Source organism: Agrilus planipennis, unplaced genomic scaffold, assembly GCF_000699045.2.
Source record: "Agrilus planipennis isolate EAB-ADULT unplaced genomic scaffold, Apla_2.0 scaffold5, whole genome shotgun sequence".
NCBI classification, from domain to species: domain Eukaryota; kingdom Metazoa; phylum Arthropoda; class Insecta; order Coleoptera; family Buprestidae; genus Agrilus; species Agrilus planipennis.
Genome location: NW_020442468.1, coordinates 2,175,807 through 2,200,800, shown reverse-complemented (window position 1 = coordinate 2,200,800; position 24,994 = coordinate 2,175,807). Strand labels below are relative to the sequence as shown.

General features: G+C 36.0%; 1 protein-coding gene across 2 annotated transcripts in view; it reads left to right on the top strand.

Moving 5' to 3' along the window:
• The window catches only part of LOC108735960 (calcium-activated chloride channel regulator 4), a 177,922-nt gene that overhangs the window by 113,543 nt on the left and 39,385 nt on the right, over positions 1-24,994 (top strand). The window contains exon 1 of one of the 2 annotated variants that reach the window (XM_018468213.1): positions 10,071-10,753. The exons of the other annotated variant lie outside the window; for it this stretch is intronic. Coding sequence (XP_018323715.1) covers positions 10,607-10,753 — 147 coding nt within the window. The 5' untranslated portion in view covers positions 10,071-10,606. Of the gene's footprint in view, positions 1-10,070; positions 10,754-24,994 lie in introns of those variants that run through there. 2 annotated transcript variants of the gene reach the window in all.

Here is a 24,994-nt window from a genome sequence, read left to right as displayed (position 1 = left end):
ACTGAAAAGGACCTTGCTGACTATGCCGGAGGTGCTGCCCTAGAATTAGTAGCTAGTGAGAATAAAACACCCAAAGGTTTTACCTTTTTAAATTTAGGTTTAGACCATCGCCTTGAATTCGGCAGAGCACCGATACGATTCCGGGACCATCGGCCCAGGTCCAAGCTCTTCTGTGGTTTCCTTGGATCACATAAGAAAATGCTAGAGCAATAGTATTCCACAGATAATCTCTCATTCTCTACAGTCTTCATTTTATTCGTCTTATCATTCTCATACCAGCCACTACTGAAAAGGGCCTTCCAGACTATGCCCCGGCATAGTACGGAAAGGGACTGACACCACTTGCATTGGTATCTGTTGGCAATGATACCCAAAGGTTAGGTTAGGTTTCTCTTTATTTGCTTTGGAAACCAGCATCATCGCCCTCCTTTACACCCTTATTTTCTAACATAAAGCCCCGCATTCAACGCAGTTGAATGTTATGTTCTTATTTGTACACCTGATTAATGTCAGCGCGAACTACCCCTGCCCATGTGAATTTATGTGCATTCCGCTACCCTTTTCTGGGCGCTAATTTAATGTTCCGGGATGAAAATTGTGTTTTTGACTGGATGTTGTTAAAGTAGACGTTTGTTACACCTTCTTGCTTCGCGATTGCACAAAATTGCATAAAATATTTAAACCCCCATTTCTGGTGAACGCATTCAGTCGTTATTCCGCTTCACAACCAGAAAATCATTGTTCGGGGGCGATACCAAAAAAATGAGTCTTCTATAACGCGGTGGAATTTAATGAAAGCTGTGGCAACGTAAAACAAAGAAGCCGAAGCAGATCTAATAAATCCGTAATGCCTACCTAAACTTTGTGGGCCACTCGTATTCAGAATTTTAATGAGTTCAGACTCTCTGTGCGTTGCAAGCCAACTAGCGAAAGAGAGCGTTTATGAGCGCTGAACGCCTGTGTTGTCGAAAATGAAAAATTCAGTATACATACATATCGCCACCGGCGGTAAAGTGAAAATTCTAAACTCGGGAACAAGTAAACTATAGAGAGGCAGCGGTTGCGGCCGGAAACACTAGGAACAAAACCGAAAAATAAGAGGTTAATTAATGATCGTAATAGGGGCGCTTGCTGCCTGTTTATCCCTTTTTTTATTATTTACAGCATTTATGCACCCACGTTTCAAGTAAATGCGAAAAAATTGGTAATTAGCCCAGTTTGAAAGTATGAGTACGACGATTCCATAAAGCACACTTCCAAAATAGTTTTTCTTGCTTTTATTTCTTTGGATAAATTTTTCCACTTTTCTAAACAAAATGAGGGCAAGCCACTTACTGTAAAATTATTGGAACATTGGGTTCTCTTCATAAGAACCAGCGGGCAGGATTCTCCCTTCACTTAGTTCCTCGTCGGTGTTTTCCAACCCAACCGCTTTCACGATTCCTAAAACTAGGCTGAAACGCTAGTTCTGCCTTACCTTCCTGCTTTGCATAAGACTGCTGGTAATAAAATATGCAAATAAGGATTGTTTCAGTTTATTTGATGAGAATCCTCTTCGTTTTTTGTGCAATCTACAAAAATAACACGAGCAAATTCTGAAAGATTAGAGTCTAGAGTCTGATCAGATTGACTAATAATTTAGTCCATGAAACTGTACAATCGTAGTAAAAGAAACAACAGTTAAACGATTCGTAAACAGTAAAAAGCTTCATATAAACTGTGACATGCATTATGCAAAAAGCTGCGACAGTTTGATTAAAATTCATGGAAAACGATGCTACTTTATTTGCATACCTGTTTGTATGTATCCATTCTGTTTCCGAATAATTGCTTCTGATAACCTAAACAATACCAACGCGTAAATGTTCCACATACCCAGATATTTATTCTCTCTTATTTTTATGTATAGGTATTCTAAGCAGGATTCATGCTAGTGTTTTATGTCGACCTCAACCATTGGGTAGGTAAAAACGATAATAACCTTTTGGAAATAGAATGATCAACTTCCGCTCTGCGTTAAAATTCGTTCCTTCAGCTAATAGTTGAAAATTAGGTAAATTTATGCTAGCAAACGAACCATCCAGGTGTTTACATAAATAATATTTTCTTATTCGAAACTACAAACACCCTTTAATGGTGCCGTGTAATTTAAAATGGTCTTAGGCGAACCCCATGGACCATCAGCAGGTAGTTTGGTACCCATCGTCAATATTGATAAATTTACCTAGCTTAATCTCGCATCGAATCGTTTATTTCTTTAGGTAGGTATAATAATTGAAAGTAGTTGACAGGTTTGAATCTGAATTAATAAATTTGAAGAAATTAAAGATTCATGTTATATGTATAATATTTGTAAACTTGTTTCTATTTAGAATTATTATCAAAGACGAGACTCGACGAATGGATGACCTTGGTGCATGTGGGGATGTATCAAAGATATGCTCAGTTATTGTCAGTAAAATAAATAGTAAGTGAAATGTCTAAAAAAAAGCAGACACTGGAAATGTGTTCGGGAAGACCCTGGATACGGATCTACTAATGTGGATACCCTACCTCAATCCTTTAACAGTATTCCCTATTTAGTTTGATTGGGGCCTAATCTGGATACCCTATCTGCGTGATCATTAAGAGTAATGTGACCCTAATGTGGGCATCCTAATTTAATCGTTTAACGGTGCTCCTTATTAAGACTGATCAGACCCTAGTGTGGACACCGTTTAACGGTATGTCTTATTTAGCCTAATGAATCCCTAATGGGGATATCCAATTTCAAATCTTTCACGACATGTCCTATTTAGTCTGATTTACCCTTGAGGATGATACCACCAGTCACTACTGCATAAGTTTATAAGATTATATAGATGATCAACTTTAATCTGTAGTTTACAAATTAAAATTTGGCAGTTGCATGTGCAAGAAGTAAGAGTTATAGTGAATTGGGAATTTTAAATTACAATCCTCTGATGAAGCACGATGGCAGAATGGCGAAACGGCCGTGGTCATCAACATCATAACGTCGTCAATCCTAAGACAGGTTGAACACACACCTCCACTCCTTCCTATCCTGAGCTAATCTTCCCCAGAACTAGAACAACCCACGTCTTTAACTATTTGCGAACAGTAATCTAATCTAGGTCTAGCTCTACCCGTCCTAACTCCTGTTCCTGCCTCTAACATGTCTCTGACTAGACCTTCATGCCTGAGAAGGTGTCCTACCAACCTATCTTGCCTATTTCTTGTTGACTTCCATAGGGTCCTCTGTTCTCCGATTCTTTCTAATACCTCATTTCTAACTAAAAAGAAAAAGTATTTTGAAAGTCATTAAAAAGTTGTTTCTGTTGTCAAATTAAGTTGGGATAAATTTAAATATGGTTACAAGTAATTTTCAAGAACCTTTTGTGTGAGGCTACTGTTATACTTAGTAATCCAATGCGAAGGCATTAAAGATATAGGCGCCCGTCAATGGCTCTATCATGCATGCGGACTTGATTCGCTGAACAGATGGCAAGCGCGGGATTCTACTCTTTGTTTCTACATGGAGACGTATGGTATATGTATACACCTAAAGTTAAATATCTAATAGCTCAGTAATAAATTTCATAATCTTGCTTGGAACGAGAATGCAGTAAACGATGCACCATGCAGTTACTGTTATCTTATTAAGCCTGTAACAACCGGTAATCTTTTTTTTTTTCTAATAAGACTGCACTTGATGGAAGACAATTTCTACCACTTAGAATGAATTTGTAAAGAATTTTTATTTTACAACCTTTTTAGAATTTCATGGATGAAGAAGACGTTCAAAAATAGATGGATGGATTTTGGGGTGGTATAAATTAATTATTATATTATCAAGGGAGGAATTAAACGTTCGTTCTGAGACATTGTATACTTTTTCTACCAATGATATTGATATTATCACGGAACTCAAAGCGATTTAAGTTATGATATTGTACTGCCATTGTCAAGACGTCTTGAGTTAGGCACATGGGACTTAAAATCCGTCCCTGACCCATGTAAAAAAATGTAGTTTCGTAAAACTTATGAGTGTTTTTATTTAATTGTAGTACAGATTAGTGCAAAACATGGACAGTGGTCGCGGCGGAAAAAAAAGGTTAGAAGCTTTCGGAATGTGGTGTTATAGGCGAATGATGAGGATACCGTGGATAGAGAAGATTAGAAATGAAGAGGTATTAGAAAAAGTAGGAGAGCAGAGGACTCTGTGGAGGTCAATAAGAAATAGGCGAGATAGGCTAGTAGGACACCTTCTCAAGCATGAAGGTCTAATCAGAGACATATTAGAGACAGAAACGGGAGTTAGGAGGGGTAGAGGTGGACGTAGATTAGATTACTGTTCGCAAATAGTTAAGAATGTGGGATGTCCAAGTTTTAGGGTATGGGGAAGATTAGCTCAGGATAAGAAAGAGTGGAGGTGCGTATCCAACCAGTCTTAGGACTGACGACCTTATGATGATGATGAGTACAGATTGGTCTTTCGACAAATACATAAAAAGCTTTCTTTAAACTACCTAACCTTTAACTTCTCAATGGATATAACTCAGCTCCACGGAGTGGACGGAATACGAATGGTAGATGAGAATGGTGACCGTTTGTTTTGCCACGATAAAGGTCCGTGTGTGTGTGTGTGCTACCGAACGTGCTTTGTCATAAAGATAGGTGTTTAAACGGGCCTTTGGGCCTTTAGACTTGGTCGCTTTTATCAGATAATGTGGAGCGCTAAACGGCCACAAAGCGCGCTCTCTCTTTGTTGTTTCGATAAGCGTTAAGATTGTCGACATACGCTGTAATGTTCATTACCTTATCAAATGTTTGCACTCTAACGAACTGTTAATAATTTAAATATAGACAATGTGAAGATTCTATTGTCTAACGGTTCAGTTTACACCGAAATAGATTCACTATAAATAGTTTGTCGTATTTGTGGCAGAATTGCAAGAAGCAATACTAGTAAGTAAAAGTAAAACAGAAATATTGGTATGCCAGAAAGGAACAAGTAGGGAATGAGTGAATACAAATAAAGGAGATGAAAAATTATAGGAAGTCATTGATTTTCGATATCTACAGGAAGTCAGATAATTCAGGATGGAAGGAGCAGTAGAGATATAAAACAGAGGAAACACCTCAGGGTCCAGTTACCTTTAACAAAAATGCCTCTGTACGAGGGCGAAATGTGGACGGTGAGCGTGGCGGAAAAGAAAAGTTAGGTTAGCGTTCAAGATGTGGTGTTGCAGGCGAATGATGACGATACCATGGATGGAGAGGCTAGAAAGGAGAAGGTGTTAGAAAGGGTAGGTCAATAAGAAATAGGAGAGATAGGTTGAAAGGACACCCTAGATATGGAGGGCTAGTTAGAAACACATATTGAAAGCAGATCTAGAAGTTAAGAGGGGTAGAGGTAGACCTATTGCTCACAAATAGTTAAGGGAAATGCAAATATAGATCAGGATAGGAAAGAGTTGAGGTACGTGTCCAATCAGTCTTAAGACTGACGACCCTATGGTGATGTCTATGGGTTGTAAAGACAGATACTATTTCTTCAGTCTTATTACACAAATTTTTAAATAATAAAGGGTTATTATTGTATCCTATATGTAGGTGTGATGTTAAATCATGGTAAGAAGATTCGAAATACGGAAGTAACAATAACATTTGTCTATATATACACTTATGTACGTATAGAACATTGTGAGAGGTGGTTTGCGGCTGTGTTGTTCGCCTTCTATCAGGGAGTTTGAGTCGGGATTTGGATTGAATCCAAGTAAATAGCTGTAGTCATCACGTGATCGTCCAATTATTTTAATCAAATTGAAAAGCCACGGTAACGGAATCGACCGCTTTTGCTGCTTTGATGCTGACGCGTTCGTTTGGCCCGATTCATTCCTCAAAATACGTTCACTGATCGCGTCTCCTTGCCCAGAAATGCAACCGATGCATCTACACTTGATGGTATTATTTACTGGAATTTGATAAAGGGCATTTCAAATTCAGCTAAGCTTCGGAATCCCGGATACGTAGTTTCGATATCTTCTTAATTAATCAATCACGAAAATCGACCAAGTGTCAAATGGAATAATCTAATTTTGTATCTTCCTGAAGGAGGGGATTAAGATTTGTCTTCCACAATCTTTAATTGCCAGTTAAAAATTCAGTAAAACAGTACAATCTTTCACCATGAAAGCAAACTATTTTACATGACTACCAAGAAGATTAGAGGCAGGAGCAGTAACTTAATCTGAAGGCGATAGGTCAAAAAAGCATTATCATTAGTAACGAAATACATAAAGTGAAAACGTGAAGAAACATATACAAACAATTGATCCTCGTAGTAGGTAGTGTGGGATTCCTGAGAAGAATCCTTGGATCTACCAACTAAAACTCCTTAACCTCAGGCTGTTCTGTGGTCAATGAAGGTTTTCTTCAGCCGATGTGGATATGATAATTTTGTGTGTGTGTGTGTGTGTGTGTGTGTATGTGTAGGGTGGTAGGTGGGTGGGTGGTAACGGGTGGGTTGGTGGATGCGTGTGTGTGTGTCGTATATGTATTGTGTGCAGATAAAGGAATGAGAAGATATGTATAGCGGTTTTTGGCTTGTTACGTTATTTTTTTGATGGAGGAAGAAAAGTAGACACTATAATGAAAGCTTTTATATATTTAGAATATTCTTTTGCCTGAACGTGTCCGAAATTGTAGCGGTTTATTACTTGTTAAGGAAGGAATGCCGCATGAAGTCATAAAATGTAGCCAGTCATTTGTAAGTTTGATTTATTCCTTTCTGAAAGGACTCAGTTTCGAAGAAAACTGACTCATGATGGGTAGGTATCTTTCTCACAAGTGCAGGCCAGTTATTAAGTACTTAGGTAATTCCTGGGTTAATTTATTGTTTCGTATACTGTGGTACAGCTTCAGCAGGTAGTAGAATTATTTTAGTTGGATAAAATTTTTGTAAAATTGTGTACATCGACAGTACATATTACAGCATAATTTAAATGAATCACATTCCATCGAACAATGTGAAAGAGAAATGTTTAACATGTTCCACATTTTATTCGATTTTAGATTTATTGAATTCCGATTATCAGATCAAGTGAAGTGTAGGGTAATATCTAGATCTTGACAAAAAATTGAATCACCAGAAGCAATGCTATGCATATATTATAAATACCGTAATTGCTTATCTAACGGCGGGCAAACAATGATACTATTGTGTACATATAATGCATTAAACATTGTCATTGGTGAAACTTTAGCACCCAAAACTAAACACGTATTTGGTTAATGATTAATCGATACTTTAAAAGATGTTTTTTGTGTGATTTCACGGTTAGTAGGCCGCCATGAATATTAGACAATAGACACCCATGTACATTGTTCTTGTTCGTATTACAGAGATAATTTGACATATATGTAGCTGACTACTATTAATATTTCAACAAAACAACGAAGATGCAAGGAGTAAAACTGAATTCCAGGCACTGAAAATGAAGATTTTCTTGCCTTTTTGCTTGAAAGTAATACTAAATTGTTGCAGTTTCCTTTGCATATTCGTAACGCTTACATAGTTTACTGTATCTACAAACCATTAGATTTGCCTCTTATTAATTGAACGGGTTTAGCAAGTATTGATATCGTTTCTGGACGAACAAAGGAAGAAAGGAAGTGGTGTGCTTTTGTTCCTTATCTTGTAGCTTATCGAATTGGCTAAGTAACTTGATATTTTTGTTGATTACTATAAACTGATCCTACATCGAAAGACAACAGCATCTCAGTGAATTGCACAAAGAAAGCTGGTAAAAATAAACTGGTGGAATAAAGGTTTGTTTTCTTCATTATTTTACTGTATTACAAAGTGTAAGACAACAAAAAGTGCTAAGGAGGTCAATAAGGAATAGGCGAGATAAGTTAGTAGGAAAAGTAGGTAGATAAAGTTTCTGTTGTTGTTGTTGTTGGTGCTCTAGTTTGTGAGAAATATGAAAAGAAGTAGAGATGGGCGTCCAAGCAGTCTTTGGTGTTACTGATAGTAACTTGCGACCAGATGGAATGCTTATTAATAATGCTGAGATATTCTGAAAATATCAATTTGCAACCGTTTTTTTTTTTAATATTGAACAACTTCGTACTTAATTTTCAACGCCTAATTAATTTGTATACTGTCAAGATCTCGAAACATAAACATTTAATAATAAGAAAGTCAACATGCCAATTCCTCAAATCGCTTTGTTTATAGTAAAGGTAAAATGTGGTGTCATCTCGAAAAGGATTTGTTGATTATGAATGATTAACCAAAAACAGCTGGCAAAAGCTATTTTGAAAGTCAATCGCAGGATATAATCAGACTGATGGTTTTTGACCATGATGAACACAATTCCATCCTCATGATGGTTGTGGTAACAGTTCTATCAACACTTCTGCATTACACATACATCTCATTAACTAAAATCAAACTTTGACAATCCAAAATCAAACGGAGCATCTAATAAGTCAATACCTAATATCATCATCATAAGGTCATCAGTCCTAAGACTGGTTGGACACGTACCTCCACACTTTCCTATCCTGAGCTAAACTTCGCATTTCCCTAAAACTAGAACAACCCAGTTCCTTCACTATTTGCGAACAGTAATCTAATCTAGGTCTACCCCTACCTCTCCTAACTCTTGTTTCTGCCTCTAATATGTCTCTGACTAGACCTTCATACCTGAGAAGGTGTCCTACCAACCTATCTCGCCTATTTCTTATTGACTTCCATAGAGTCCTCTGTTTTCCTATTCTTTCCAATACCTCTTCATTTCTAACCTTTTCTACCCACGATATCCTCATCATCCGCCTATAACACCACATTTCGAACGCTTCTAACCTTTTCTTTTCCGCCGCTCCCACTGTCCATGTTACGCACCCGTACAACGCCGTGCTCCAAACATACACCTTTAACAACCTTTTTCGAATTTCTAAATTAACCGTTCGCAAGCATAGAAGTGACTTCTTTTTATTAAAGGCGACACGACCCTGCGCTATCCTCTGCTTTATATCCCTACCACTCCTTCCATCCTCACTTATCTGACTTCCTAGGTATCTAAAATCAATCACTTCTTCTAATTTTTCGTCTCCTATATTCGCTCTTTCCCTACTTTTTCTTCCCTTGCATATGAGTATTTTAGTTCTACTTTTATTTATTTTCATACAGTACTGATCTGTCAGTACCGCTTCCATTTTATTTAAAGCTATCTCTAGGTCCTCCTTGCTAGATGCTAATACTGCTATATCTCAATACCTAATAAATAAACTCAAATTAATTTCCACAAATATATTAATAAAAACTTTACAATTGTTTCGCCTCATTGAGATTTCTTCAGAAGTAATTAATTTGAGTTTATTTATTAAGTGATTATGAATTTCCATCAAGAAAACGTAGATTCCATCAATCATAATAAATCATTCATTTATTCCTGAGATGGAGATTCTGCATCACTTCAGGATCGATGCTGGACAAACTTTTTTAAAAGCTTTTCGTGCTGTTTAAAAGCTTCTACTACCAATGACAATTAGTAGCATTTATATTTATTATAAACCTAAATCTAGCATAATCTCTGGAAAATAAGAAAACACTCTTGACAAAATCATATGTTGAAGAGTTTATCTTGGTGGATTTAAATTGATTTTCTTTTAATTGTCATTCCTCATACATCAATAGCTCTTCAAAATTCAGCATTCGCCTAATATCGTCCATGAAGTGTAAAACCTCCTAAAAGCTCCCTCCTTATGCAACCCCGAAACTCCAAAATCGTTCCTCGATATGCACTGCAGGTCGTTTGAAGGTGCATGTATGGTGGGAGTAAAAGTTTGCTGCCCGAGGCGCTGCTACCGCTGTTACGTTTACGTTCTTTTGTGGTACCGTCGGTTCCCGTGCTTTACCGTCAGAACCTCTTCCTTCAGCCTTCGTTCTTCGTTCGTGGTTACGACTTTGTCCGTCCATCCGGCATTCTTGAGGTTCTTGAATAGTGGGAGTGAGCTTCACTGTTAACGCTGCGCTTCTTGACGCGCGCTTCTTCACTGGCATCAGTCGCTCTCCAGTTGTTGCTAGTTGTGGACGCTCCCGCAAAAGCTCAAGAACACTTCCGGCGCGCGATTATTAAACCGTGGAACCCCCGAAATAACAAGCGCGCTCGATTGTTTGTTGTTATCGTAGTTGTCCTAGGTTACCACCACTGCCTGCTTAATCAATAGACTGAATGAAGATTACTTTCCGTTGGTGTTTTTTTAAACTTTTGTGACTGAATTTAATTTACTTAACATTAGGTATATTCTTGTGTGGTCGAGGAACAGTGAGTGCATTTATTATTGTTTCCGTTGCAGTGACCATAAACCGTTTAGCCATTGTTTCAGTCTTCAGTAAACTAAAAAATAAAAAACGATTGTTTTTAACACAAGCAGAGCGATAACGTATTCGTGATAACATTGAACAGTTCTGTGTTTTTTTATACTGTTATGTGATTATAAAATGAACAATTAGACATAAATGTAAGACAGTTATTAGGTCGTTTTCTGCGTTTGTGAATCGTTTTATTTTTCCTTTGGAATTGGTCCCAAAATGAATCTGAAAATCTTCCTCATCATCTTTCTCACAACTTCCACAAATGCGATGGAACTTATCAATGGTGCTTATGATGACTTTGTACTACAAATTTCCGATTCTGTTCCTGTTAAGGAATGTCAACTCGTCTTAGAAAATCTTAAGGTAGGAATTGGAACAAGCAAATCTATTTACTAAATTGTCAATTGGAAGTCACTCACTTCCATGGTGCACTTATGTTACATTAATTCTAAAAGTTTGACTCATTTCTTTCTAAATTACGTACTACTTTTCATTGTCTGATTTAAAGACCATCGTTTTCTAATGATTGCTTCTGTTACCTGGTGATTGATCGTAAGATGGGATTGCCATGTGTTTCCAGACCGGTCTGGACTTTAATAACTCCTCGTGCAACTGTTTTGTTTGTCTTTCTCACAAGCTACAGAGCACAATTTGTTTACACAACACATTACCGCTAAAGCTCATACGGATGTTGAAGTGATTCTACAAATAATTCCGGATTTTTCGTCTGATTTTTCTCAGAATGTCTTTGGGTGCGATTTAAACGTTATTTTCATCGAACAGCATATACGTTTTTGGATTGGAGACACATCTTCGATTTTAAATTGTATTTAGCTTTCTTAATGTATTTTCTAGTTTAAATTGTATCGTAGAAATTACATGCTGACCTCCTAACAATCGTAAATATTTTGCTTTTTGATGATGTTTACTCCAACAAAAGTGCTAGCGTTGTTAGAATGGTAATGTGACATTATTAATTAGCGCATTTTAGCTTTAATTGTGGACGAAATTATCACATGGATACTAAAATGATCGACTACTGCTAATTCCTGTTCTAAATGCAGCTTTTGTAACAAATACTTTTGGAAAATAACATGACAATAAAAATATCAAACTTACAAGGAATGTTTTTAGAAGTTTTAAGTGTGTACTTTTTGGTGTTACCCAAAACAAAACGATATGTACCTATCTACAAAAATTGTGGACCGGTAAAGAAAAATCCAACATATTGAGGTTTGGCTACAATTTGTTTAGACGACCTTCAGATTGTGCATAATTTCGGCAATTGCAACATCGGTTTTTAAATGTCTCTATGCTGTAGATACATAGAAGACACGTGGGATACGTTCCTACGTGTTATTTTTATTTGTTTAAATATCCACAGATTGTTTATCATTAGCATAATCTCGACCGCGTTTCAATTTTAGTTTTGCATTGCAAATCGTTTTTGAATAAATTATTTAAAAAAAGGTTTGGCAGTATCGTCACATACAGTAAAGAACAATTAACAATCATTATTTATTATTAGCAAATGAATTCTTTTGTAATTATACGTCACTGTGGAATTCATAAAAATCAGATTGCGAAGAGGTCCTAAAAGCGACCTTAACTTCTATTTGATATTTCGAATGTTTCGCGTGATCTTTATTCTGTCGTGAAAATTCAAGGTTGTGTTATTTAGAATTTTCTACTTGCAATGTAACGTTGATATTTAGTTAAAACTGACATTTATCGTGTTCTCTCATCATTTCAATTAAAATTCTACTACTAAGATAGGAAGGAGAGGTGTCTTCATGTGACCTTAATCATAGTTGAGAACCACTTGGGGTATTTGGTGCAGTTTTCATTGATATTCATAACAGGGGCGTCATTTCAAAAATTAGTTGTATATTCATCTACTTCATGCTATGGTGAATCCACTTTTGCATTTATCATTAACAAGAACATTTTAAATCTTTAACCAGTAATCCAATGTACACCTTTGTGTGCTTCTAAAATGACTCTATCTTCTACATCATGTCTCAGAACATGTCGTACCGTCCTCTTCCATTATTTTGCCGTGTTGACTTCCACAGCGTTCCCTATTCTCCTAATTTTTCCAATATCTCCTCGTTGCTAACCTTTTGTATCTACGGTATTTGTATCATCTGAAACGTTTGTATAAATTTTGCTTTACCTTTCGTTCATCGTTATCATTTTCTACCTATACAGAACTGTGCTTCAAACACATTTTTTACATTCTGGGTTATCTGACTGTGTTTTCAAGGAATGGAGTCAGAATCAGAGACGCGTTCAGGGTTATCGTTGAAAAAAAAAAACAGGACCATCAGTCTCAAAGCCCGTATGTTTGAATCTCCGCCTGTTTTGAAGGAATGGAGTCAGAATCAGGGATGGGTTCAGGGTTGTCGTAAAGAAAAAACAGTTCTACCAGTCTCAAAACCCATACCAGCGAATCTCCAGACGAAAGGAATGAGCAGTTTCCGCAGGATTACATTGAATATTCACGTGTTACTTAATGAAGCATAAAACTGTTTTCCTTTTATGTTCGATAAGATTCACTATTTTCTGTTTTTACTAAGGAGAGTTAATTTGAATAAAAGTGAGCAATTAATGTACTTATTTAAAGCATAACAATCGCATTTGGTATCGTGTTTTTTGCTTCGTTTGCTGCTTCCTTGCCCCGTGTGTCAGGGACCATGATGTTGATGATGATGATGATCATGCCGACCGACAGATTCTGACTTACGTACTATGATGTGTAGGTACAAAAACAACAACACAGGAACACGGCCGTTTTCACACTCGAATACACGCGGTCGTCATGGTTTAATGGCAATTTCTTTAAATTAAGTTTGTCGTGGGTGAACTAGAAACAGGACTTTTCATGCTTCGGTGTCTTTTCTTTCTTGAAGAACAATCTTTTTCACGTCTGTGTGCTTGGAATAAGGAATTCCGCCTTTTGGTTTTAGCTGTATAAATGAAATTGTTGTCGGGAAAGAAATATGATCGAATCAAGTCAAATGCGTGATTAGTCAATTTTCAGTTTCAACGCTTTCGTGGTAGGTATCCCATAAGAAACAACCCGTAATTTTATGAGAATTGAAAGTTAATTTTGGAAGTTATTCATGCTACAAAATTTAATTGAGGACTGAAAGTATAAAAACCGTTTACGTAATATTCAAATTTAATGTTTCGATACGACGATTTGCTATAAATAACAAAAAACAAGATAAGAACCTATAACCATCTAACGGCGAGTGGATAAATTAAACCATGGGTATGTTACGACAGAGTAGAAGAGTAGAAGAAAACTGTAACAGCGGCTCTACCCCTTACCCTTTGTTTGTTTAGTACTAATTGTTTTGCTTGCGAATTAGATAGATTGATATTCTCAATTCCATTTTGTCTAATTCATTTTTAAAGTCCTTTGTCGAAGTGTTGAATGAAAATAAATTTTAGAAGAGCTGTTTTAAAAAGTTACGGTACAAATTTTTCCGAGATGGAGTGCTATCTATATGAAACGTTATTATATAGCAATAATCTAAGTAGGCGTTCTAGTGTAAGGATGATGTTCAACTTGATTGAAATTTCACGATCTGCCAGACCTTAAAGCTGGAGAATGGGTTTCCTCGCGGCATTTTCGTTATTAAATTTGAACGTAACTGGCTGTTCGCTAGGTGCCATATGCTGCTTTTGCAGAGCTGTAGATAATAACAGAACGAATACCACTTATTTAATATCGCCGCTTTGGAGTACCGCAAGGGTTTTGTGTTACCCAGTTTTGTAAATTGGTATCTCGAGAATGCAGATAAACCAATTTAAATACGAAATAAAAGAATACAGTATTAAATTCAAGGTATCAAATCATGAACAGGTACAGTTGATGTCATTGGATATAAAAAAGTTTTTGTTGTATGTAAAAAANTGACCCGCCCCAGCTTCGCACGGGTGCAATGCTGATACTAAATATATTTTTGTTTTGTTTAGATTATTATCGAAAAGGGGAAATCTTCAAAAGATACCCCCTGAACATACTTCATACACAGCTGTAGATAATAACAGAACGAATACCACTTATTTAATATCGCCGCTTTGGAGTACCGCAAGGGTTTTGTGTTACCCAGTTTTGTAAATTGGTATCTCGAGAATGCAGATAAACCAATTTAAATACGAAATAAAAGAATACAGTATTAAATTCAAGGTATCAAATCATGAACAGGTACAGTTGATGTCATTGGATATAAAAAAGTTTTTGTTGTATGTAAAAAAGTAATTAAAATTTGCCCTCCTGTGAATAGACAACAAATTAAAAAGGATAATTTAGAATTTCAAGGGTCATAACCTTGAGTTGGTGTAGATATTTTTGAATTTTTGAGATGGAACACCATGAATGCCATAACCATCTCTCCTTGCCGATTTCGCTTCGTTTTGTGGTATCGTTATAGGAAACAGGATGATGATGATTTTGCTAGTGTTAGAACTGTTTACTTTATTGTAATTTTTATTCAGAAAATAATAAAACGTTACGTTTCAATGGCGAGGACATGACCAATTGGGTACTGTAAAACGAAAATTATGCGTAAAGGATTGTGAAAGTTTATTATTTCCTAAATTGATTGAGTGCCTATTGCAATTGGTTTTTGTTACAATGAGTTGTGGTATTCATAGCTTTCTATGTCGAAAAACCGAAATACGAGGGTGGATTGATAAGTTTCCGGCCTAACCAAGAGATGACGCCACTAGGCCTACCTTGAGGTGACATTCTATAGTACCATCCTTGGATAGCTTGTAGCTATAGTTTCAGCCCGATCTCCTTGCTAGTGTAGGTTTGACAGCACGCTGAACAAGACGCCTCTGTGGTTTTCGTAAAAATGGAAAAGCAGGAAAATCGTGCTGTCATCAAATACTTTTATTTGAAGGGGTTAACGCCGAAGGAAATTAAAAAAGAGATGGACTCAACACTGGGGACATCCTCCCCGTCATATTCAACCGTTAAGCAGTGGGTTTCCGAGTTTAAAAAGGGTCGTGTGAGCACCTCTGATGGGCCTCGCTCAGGACGCCCCGTTGAGGTCACAACTCCAGATATGATCGAAAAAATTCATCAAATAGTGCTGGGAGACCGCAGATTGAAAGTGCGTGAGATAGCTGAGACCTGTAAGATGTCATATGAACGTGTGCAACATATTTTGCACCAACATTTGCATATGGAAAAGCTCTGTGCAAGATGGGTGCCGCGTTTGCTAACAGTCGACCAAAAATTGATTCGAAAAAACATTTCTACCGCAAATTTGTCATTGTATAAGCGTAATCCAAGCGAATTTTTGCGTCGATTCGTAACCGTTGACGAAACGTGGGTCCACCACTACACTCCTGAAACCAAAGAACAGTCTAAACAGTGGATTGGACCAGGGGAACCAACTCCAAAGAAGGCAAAAACAATTTTTTCGGCGAACAAGGTTATGGCTACTGTTTTTTGGGATGCAAGAGGTATTATATACATTGATTACCTTGCAAAGGGTAATACTATCACTGGTCAATACTACGCAGACTTATTGCAACGTTTGAGCCACGAGGTGAAAATTAAACGACCTCATCTGGCGAAGAAAAAAATCTTGTTTCATCACGATAACGCACCAGCGCACACGTCAATCGTTGCGACGGCTAAAATCAACGATCTAAAGTTTGAATTGATGCCGCACCCTCCTTACTCTCCAGACCTAGCCCCGAGTGACTATTTTCTGTTCCCTAATCTCAAAAAATGGCTTGGCGGTAAGAGATTTGCGGACAATGAAGAAGTAATCGAAGCTGTAAATGGTTATTTTGAGGAGCTTGACGAATCAGTCTATAGAGATGGCATTAATAGACTGGAACACCGCTATGAGAAATGTATCAGCCTTGGAGGAGATTATGTTGAGAAATAAAAAAAAAAAATTTTTAAAAACCTTGTTTTTCTTGGTCAGGCCGGAAACTTATCAATCCACCCTCGTAAATTTGTTACGCCAAGTTAGTGTATCTAATAAAAAGCAATTCTTAATTCCAATTTTGCTACAAAATAGATGGTAATAAAACCCAGTTGGATTTATTTTAGCAAGTTACTTTTTATTAAAATTATGTGTTTTCATAATTACACCTTTTCCTTCCTTACGAAAACAGTGAGAGAACCATCTGTCATTGTGACTTAGTTTTTCTTTGGATGTGTCCTAATCCTAGGTGTTCTCTACTGCTTATGCAAGAATATTATGAAAATAAACTTAGAAAAATGCGAAGATTAGCTCAGGATAGAAAGCGTGTACATCCAGTCTTAGGACTGGCGACCTTCTGAGTTCAAGATGATAGAATTTATCTGACAATTAGAGCCTTCTGTTTGGCTGACATTAGGCTTTCCATGTCCTCTCCATTATTTGGACTGACGACCTTAAGGAAGTGACAAAAATGATGCGCCTTCTGGTGGCCGTACCAAGTAAGATTACGTGATTTGACATTTTAGAGATGAAAGTATGATGATCAATATTCGTGCAGACCAATATCAACGAGGGTCTCAAAGCTTCAATTCAAGTTGATTATTAAAGTAATTTAGCATAAGCAGTAGGTCACTCATTGCTAAAGACACAAGAAAAACTCCAACTACAATGTTAAGCATTCCCTTACACATTCTCATGTTACATTTCAAATCTTTAATTTTGATCTGTGGATACCTTATCGAAACCAATTGAGTTATAAAAAGCCTTTAATTGAATAACGCTTAGTCACATTCTTCTGAGTAACTCGATATCGCAATTTAATATTTTTAATGGACCATTACAATGAGGCCACACCCCGCCTAACATCTCTATTGTTTTTTATTACCGGGACCCATCATCGAAGAAGAGTCGAATCAACCTAATCTTTTAAATGTCATCTATTTAAAACGCATCATTAGGTCTCATTATTGAATAAAAGACTTATTAATGGGAGCACAATAAAACGGTCGATCCCTCGTAATTTTTTAAAGTGAATTAACTTATTTGGCTTCATAGTTTATTTGTACAAATGCCTGTATGTGTAGATAGAAGTACTCTGAATCGACGCTACGCTAAATAAAATTAGGTTTTAAGGTCTCCCACAATCCTAACCTGACCTAAACGTCATAGGTACACTAGTGACCCGCCCCAGCTTCGCACGGGTGCAATGCTGATACTAAATATATTTTTGTTTTGTTTAGATTATTATCGAAAAGGGGAAATCTTCAAAAGATACCCCCTGAACATACTAAATATACAACAGAATATCTTTATATACAACATTCACAGTTTTTTGTCATTAGACAATACAAACCGGCCTCCCGGCCGGTACCGACGCAACCGCTATGTCCCTGCATTTTAAATCTGTAATATCTTCGAAAATATTCATTTAAATTACATGCTGTAAAGGGTCATATTGATCTATATTAAATGCAAAATGTATTTAAGGTACTTAATTGGATAAGAATTAATGCTGTATTGCCTTTATTTCTCATAAAAAGTAAAGGATAAAAATGGTTATTGTGGGTTGTCCCTAAGGGATAGACATACCATCCGGGACTTTTTTGTAGACCCTTTTAAGATGTACAATGTTTTAGTACATTATTTTGATCTACCTCGTAGGGTTCAGCCAGCGTTTGCAATGTAAGCGCAAAAAAATGTGTTTATTTACGACATCACATTAGAAACCTCTAAAATTATCAGCGTTTCCCTACTATATTATGCATGTATTATACATATAAACCTTCCTCTTGAATCACTCTATCTTTAAAAAAAAAAACGCATCAAAATCCGTTGCGTAGTTTTAAAGATTTAAGCATACATAGGGACAGACAGCGGGAAAGCGACTTTGTTTTATACTATGTAGTGATTTACAGTTTTCTGTAAATTAAGTCGTACTTGTATCATAACTGCGTCCTTATTTATTTAATTTTTCACTTTAATTTTCAATAGTTCATGTTTCAGTGGATTTTTGATATATTTTATAAAGGAAACTACAGTCTGACAATCTCGTTGACAAAAAGGTTGAAGTATAAGGTTTGCTTTTACTACCAAAAAATATATCACGTCTTCAATAGATCACGAAGTTAACCAGCGTTCAACAAAAAACAGTCATTTTAAGTCTCCAAGTAAACGTTTTCTGTGACAAAAAGACCGTTCACTGAAACACTCTATCGGACCGTAAAATGGTTCCATTTAAGGTACCTAAATTGAATTTGTATGGATCGGCGTCCTTAAAGGCTTATTGTAGTTGGTACACAGTCAATGACCTGCACCATATTAAGCTTTATAGTTAGCCTTACAAACAACAAACATTAGCTAGTTGTTATGACAAAAGTTTTGATAAAAAGCGTATCACAGTAGCCTAATGTATTCTGAATGGGTAATGTAATCATATTCATAGATATCGTATGTCAATCAAGTACCAAATGAGTTGAAACTTCCTTTTCTTTAGATATCGCCACAACTTTAAATTGAAATATCATCAGCTACGTTCGTTTTATATCTGTACATTTAAATATGGTAACGTTAATTATCCTAAAAATAATGGAGATTCATTTATCTTCACTAGCTCTAAATGCCTATCTTATTAAAAGCATAAAATTTTAGTGCTGTACTGGACTACTATTGAACAATCTTCTTGGTAATTACTTTGTTGTGTTTGACAATAATTAATTGAAAACGTCTTTTAAGGGTGCGGCAAAATTTGAAAGGCGTGGATTTTATATGTTTAGAAGCAAATTAAAGTAAATTAAAATACAAAAAAAAACTCAGTACCATTGTACCTAACCTATAACCGAAACAATTCTGTTTTTCGACAGAGGACTTCACTATAAAGATTTTATGTTCTTATCATTCATCTGAACATTATAATCAATTATGTTCTGGTTACTATTTACATCCTTTTTTTGTTTGTTCAGTCACTACATTCGGGACCATCCCATCTTGTTAGGTTGTTGTTTGGTGCCGTTTGAAAATTACTTTGTTGGAATTATTCATAGGCGTTGTGTAGTCATAATGAGGGCGTGCTGTTCCAAGAAAATTGAATTATACTGAATTTTAACTGTGTACTTACAGTACAATGCTATAGAATAATGCATCATCTACTTATCATAGGTGATATTTTCGTAATGTTATCTGTTGGTCAAAAAACGAACTAAAACAGGATAGTCTCCGAATAGGGGGTAACATTATAAGGAAATTATTAGTTAAATAGGTCAGATTTTCATAACATTACTTATCAGGTGTTGTGCCTAATGTTCATCCCATTTTTGAACATTTATGCTTTGCATTCTATTTTTCAATATTTAACAATTCTTCTTGAACAAACTTGAATCGATTACTTCACGTATAAAGCTTACAAATTAAAGAAAAACTCAAGCCATTCGGTTTTTCTTGAATGTACATTAAAAATAAGTGGAATATCTAGAACGCGTTATTGAAAATCTAGCATACAAGTAAATTACAGCTATTTTAAATTTAATTGTAATTTTTAACTAACAACACATTACAGACTCATTCGATACAAATAACTTGATTATTATTGAAGCAAAACCTTCTTAATTGTACTTTATCAAGGGAGAAAACATTATTCTTTGAGTAAATCGAGTAGATATCGGTTCCAGTTGTGAGAAACTTCAACGTTAGATCAGACGCTAAACCCAAGCGAGTGAATTCAGTTATAATAATTACTTTTAATTAATTCAGAACGTGTAATCATCCAATTATCCGATCTGGTCAGTGCTCATGACCTCATTATACGCAAGTGAAAAAGTTACACAATTATTTGTAATCAGTTTTCGCTTCTCTTTCAAATAAACTTTATTTTACAGTTCTAATGGCAATCGACATTAAATATATAATGTTACGTACAAGTGCTAAATGGGTTTGGTGTAAAGTTTGGGCTTAATTAATATTACATGAAATTTTTATGGTTAATTAAGGAAGTTATTTGGTTGTAAATGGAAGTGAATTTACGGTTTTATAATTATTTATGTGCCTACCCAAGTACATAATTGAGTTTTAATTAATTTTGTATTAATGAACTTTTTTCCAAAAAAAAAAAAACGAATAGCTAAATAGATTTTGATTTTTACTGATAATATTCAACTTAAGAAAGACAATAGTACATATTGGTTAAAACATTTTTGGTTAGCACTTCAAAAAAGTTTACACTTGTTCCAAATTTGTATTAATATCTGTCAATATTCTGCTTTCGTAGGTCGTACTAAAACCTCACTAGGAGTATTTATGTGCATTCCGATAAAAAATTATTTTGTAAATTCGGCTTGCAGCTTTAAAGATTCCCATGTAGGACCAAGATTTTTCAATTCTGACCCGAGATTGGCAACCAATATTGGACTGAGCGTGACAATTGGCAAACGCTTGGAACATAACTTTTGCCCAAACTTGGTTGTCAAGTTTGGCCCACGACTGAACAGCCAATGCTGAACCAACAGTTGGTGAACGTAGTAACCCATGACTGGCAACCAGCATTGGCCCGACTGTGGCAAATGCTTGGTGTGTAACTTCGGCCCAAGCCTGGTTGTCAAACTTGGCCCATGGTTAGATAGTCAACGCTGAACCAAGACCTGACGAACAATAGTAACCCATGACTGACAACCAATATTGGACGGAGCTTAGCAAACGCTTAGTATGTAACCTCGGTGCAAGACTGGTTACCAAGCTTAGCCCACGATTGGATAGCCAATGCTGAACCAAGACTTACTGAACAATACTAACCCAACATTGGCAACCAACAGTGGGCCAAGTATGACAAATGCCTGGTTTGTCACTTCGGCCAAAACCTAGTTAGCAACCTTGGCCCACGACTTGATAGCCAATGCTGAAACAAGACATTACTTATCTAAGACTGGGAAGCCTATTTTTGGTTATCCTGGACAGACAAACATACCCATGATATTATCATATTAGATTTCACACATATTAGAGTCTAACCCAGTTCACTTAACAAAAAAATAACGCCATTTGAGGGTATTTGAACCCTTACTTTGTTAATTAGTATTTATAACAATCATAGTAGGTACATTTATGGATGGGAGTCTGTCAAATCCCTTAGAAGGAAATATTGAAGAAACCAGTGCTGCATTAAACCAGTTGGTGCTAATAATCGTGTGACATATTTGGTTGGAATCTTCCGCGTATTTTTACGCTTTCTCATTTAAGAAACCAATTGTTCGACAAACTGTGTGTTTACTTACCTCTTGGCACCTTTGCCTTAAGGTGGGCGAGGTCCACTACCAGGTTATTGGTAAAGTAAACAATCCCACGATACGACGTGGCATAACTAAGTATGTCTCTAGTACCATCGGTTTTTTATTTCAACGACCTATCTTTATCTCACTCACGCCGTGATTTACATCCAATTACAAATTACCTAAGCTAAACTGTTTTAATTGCCAACATGGTAAAGTTACTGTTTCCTAAATGGACGTGTAAGGTTTTATTACCGGAAAAATTGTTACCTTGAAAATTTCAAAGACAAAATGGGACCCTTTAACACAATACTTTATCAAAATAATGGCATATTTGCAACTAGAATTAGGTATTACACAATTGTAAATCTGCAAATCGACCGGTTAGAATTTGGGATTAAGGATTTCTCTGTACAAATTGTAACATAACCTAAAATTTGTAGTCTGTAAAGCGTCCAAGTCACTTTTAAGTGGATCCTAAGGTATATCACCTATAATTTTAATATCTACTTATTCATAATAAGCTTCTGAAACGTTTTTCTCTTTGTGTAATAAAATTGCCGAAATAAAAATGTTACTTTTGTTGAAACCCGTAAAATTACAAGCTTCTAACCGGATACGGGAGATCCATTAGGTAGCAACCGAATTAAACCGTGTCTTCAGCAAAAGAAATGGGGAAGATGTTACACGCACTAGATGCTTTCAAATTAAGTGTAACTCACTGTTCTTGAGAATGACCGACTCAATTTATGAATTATCTCTGAACAATACTGAGAATTTGTGTTGAGAATTAGGTGCCACCTACCGGGTGAAATAATTGCTTGCGATTTTCTTTTCATTCCGCGGTCCTAGACCTGCAATTAGCAAATTATAAGAAAATTAACGAACAAAACGATTAATTAGCAGGTATTTTTTCTTTAGGCGTTTGACTGTGACCCAATATTGTCTTCAACCAGTTACTCATTCGAATTGGATAAGATATGCAGTAATTTAGACATATACTGACGATTTTAATGACTTCAAAATGAAGTCATACAACGGTCAACAAACTTGAATGGAAAAGTGACCGCTTAAAGGGGTGGCCTCTATTAGGAAATAACAAATTCACTACGTTTAATATATTTATTTATCTCTATTTTAAGAAGTAATTTTTGAAAGAATTGTGCAATGGAAATGGAGATAGTATCATTGAACAAGTGTTTCTGTTTATTGGTTTCGTGATAGATACAAGTCAAAAAGAGAAGTGCGCATCCTTGACGTGTTGCAATTTGTTATTCAATTCTTTAATCATAATTATACGTTGTGAATACTAAATGGCGGAAAATCAACTTGCTCACTCCTACGTGATTATGGATTTATTGCTTACCTGTTTCCGACCTTGACGGATACACACACACACAGGGATTCCGATGATGATAAAATTCCGCAAGTATGCGTCAAGTTTATGACTAGTTTGCAACAATATTGACTCTGTTAATAAAACACACACTTCAATTCCGTCAATACAGAATTATCTTCTAATTAGGTGATGCGTTCTGTTGGTATTCTAAGTCGAATTTGGGCGAAGTTGTAGACGAAAGGTCCGTTTCCCAGAAATTTCCAAAGACAACGATCAGAGAGGCTTTAGGACACTGGCTATTCCTTCCCATCCTGAGTTTGTATTTTCCAGAAACTACCCCAACCATATAACTAACCTTTCATGCTCCTACCATCATACCACTCCTTCTTATTTATTTCCATAACGCCTTGAATTCTCTTACCCTTTCTGATATCTCCTCATTCCCATGTAGGAATTGCCAGAGCGAACCTTGACCCAACATTGGGTTACCCAACTTTGGCTGACCGGAGTTTATCCAATGTTGGACCAAGTTAGGCATACAATTGTTCTACCAAAAATGGGTAGTTTTCTCTGTCCTAGTCCTGGACCAAAGTTGGCTTTGTTATCTTCGGCTGATTTATCTTGGCCCAGCTTATTTTAATAATATGAATTATATTATTGTTTTATTAATAAACCCGGATCAAAAAATGATTAATAATGATAATCATTAATAATAATCTGTTAATCTCTGGAGACTCCAGATCGTGACGGCGGTCAGTAAAGAAATAAAGATGAATTAGTGTAAATATTTATGGAATCAGTTGTATTCTTCTTTTTTTTTATAATTCATAATAAACAATTATTCTTTTAATTCTAAAGTTAGATAAATCTTGGTTATTTAAAATAATTATTTATTTACAAATTTTATTCCTTGGGCCACCATTGATTTTAACTTTGGCAGAAGGTTGGTTGTCACTAGGGCAACTCTGGCATATCTTTGGGATTCATCGTTGGTCCAAGGTTGTATGCCAAGCCAGGCCCGTTGTTACCATTCGGTAGTTCATCCATATCTGGTTCAAAATTTTAATTCAAAACTTTAGCACGCACTTAATCCAATCGTACACGAGTTTCTAGCGTTTTCTAGCCACAATATTTACCCACCTATAACACCACATCTTAAATACCTCTAACTTTTTCTTTATCGTTGCGTTGACCGTCCATGTTTCATGGCTGCTTCAGTTGAGTACTCCAGAAATTCGATTCTTTAGAGTCTAGATCTCAACGGTGTAAAAGATAACACGAGGTTTATCGTAAATATCCCATTCATTTAATTAATAAGTCTTTTCGAAGAAGTAATACCTATCAGATTTCATGTTAGATTAGGTTGGAACGTTTGTTTGCGAGCCATCGGATAGAGTTACGTTTGCGAGGCGTCTATAATTTATTTTTCTTTTTAATAAGCATCACAACAAGTCGTTTTACTCATGTTTAAAATTGCTGTTTACTTTTAGAAGATTATATTTAAAACTAGGTGTAGTGTTACCGATTTGGAATTGTTGCCATTTTGTTCAGTTTTCCCACGAAAATCGTAAACAAATTAAGTGAAAGATTTACAACAACAGAAAAAGACCCAAGTTTATAAAAATCTTCGTGAAATGCTCACTTACATAACGCTATAAGTTATGTAACTGTTGTGAAAGGACATACTATCAAAAACAAAAGAAAATTATTGAATAAAAATAGTCTTTAATATGTTTTTTGCGTGTTAACTCAATTTGATATTTACACGGTGAGCATTGTTGTAATTTTGTGGTAAGTCAGTCACGCATGTACTACACATATGCCGCGTACTAGTTTTTGCTTAACCACCGGCTCCAAAACGTTTTGGTTTCAAATTTAATTTTGTTTGGTAAATTTTTTCTTCGTTCGGCAACCGAAACATTAAACGCAACAGGGCTGATCCTCGATCGATTCTTCACATACCTCATTTATTTTTCTGTACTCACTTCGATACGCTTTTTAACGATCAATTTCCTCAACATAATTGTTCTACGGTGACTATAATTACCTT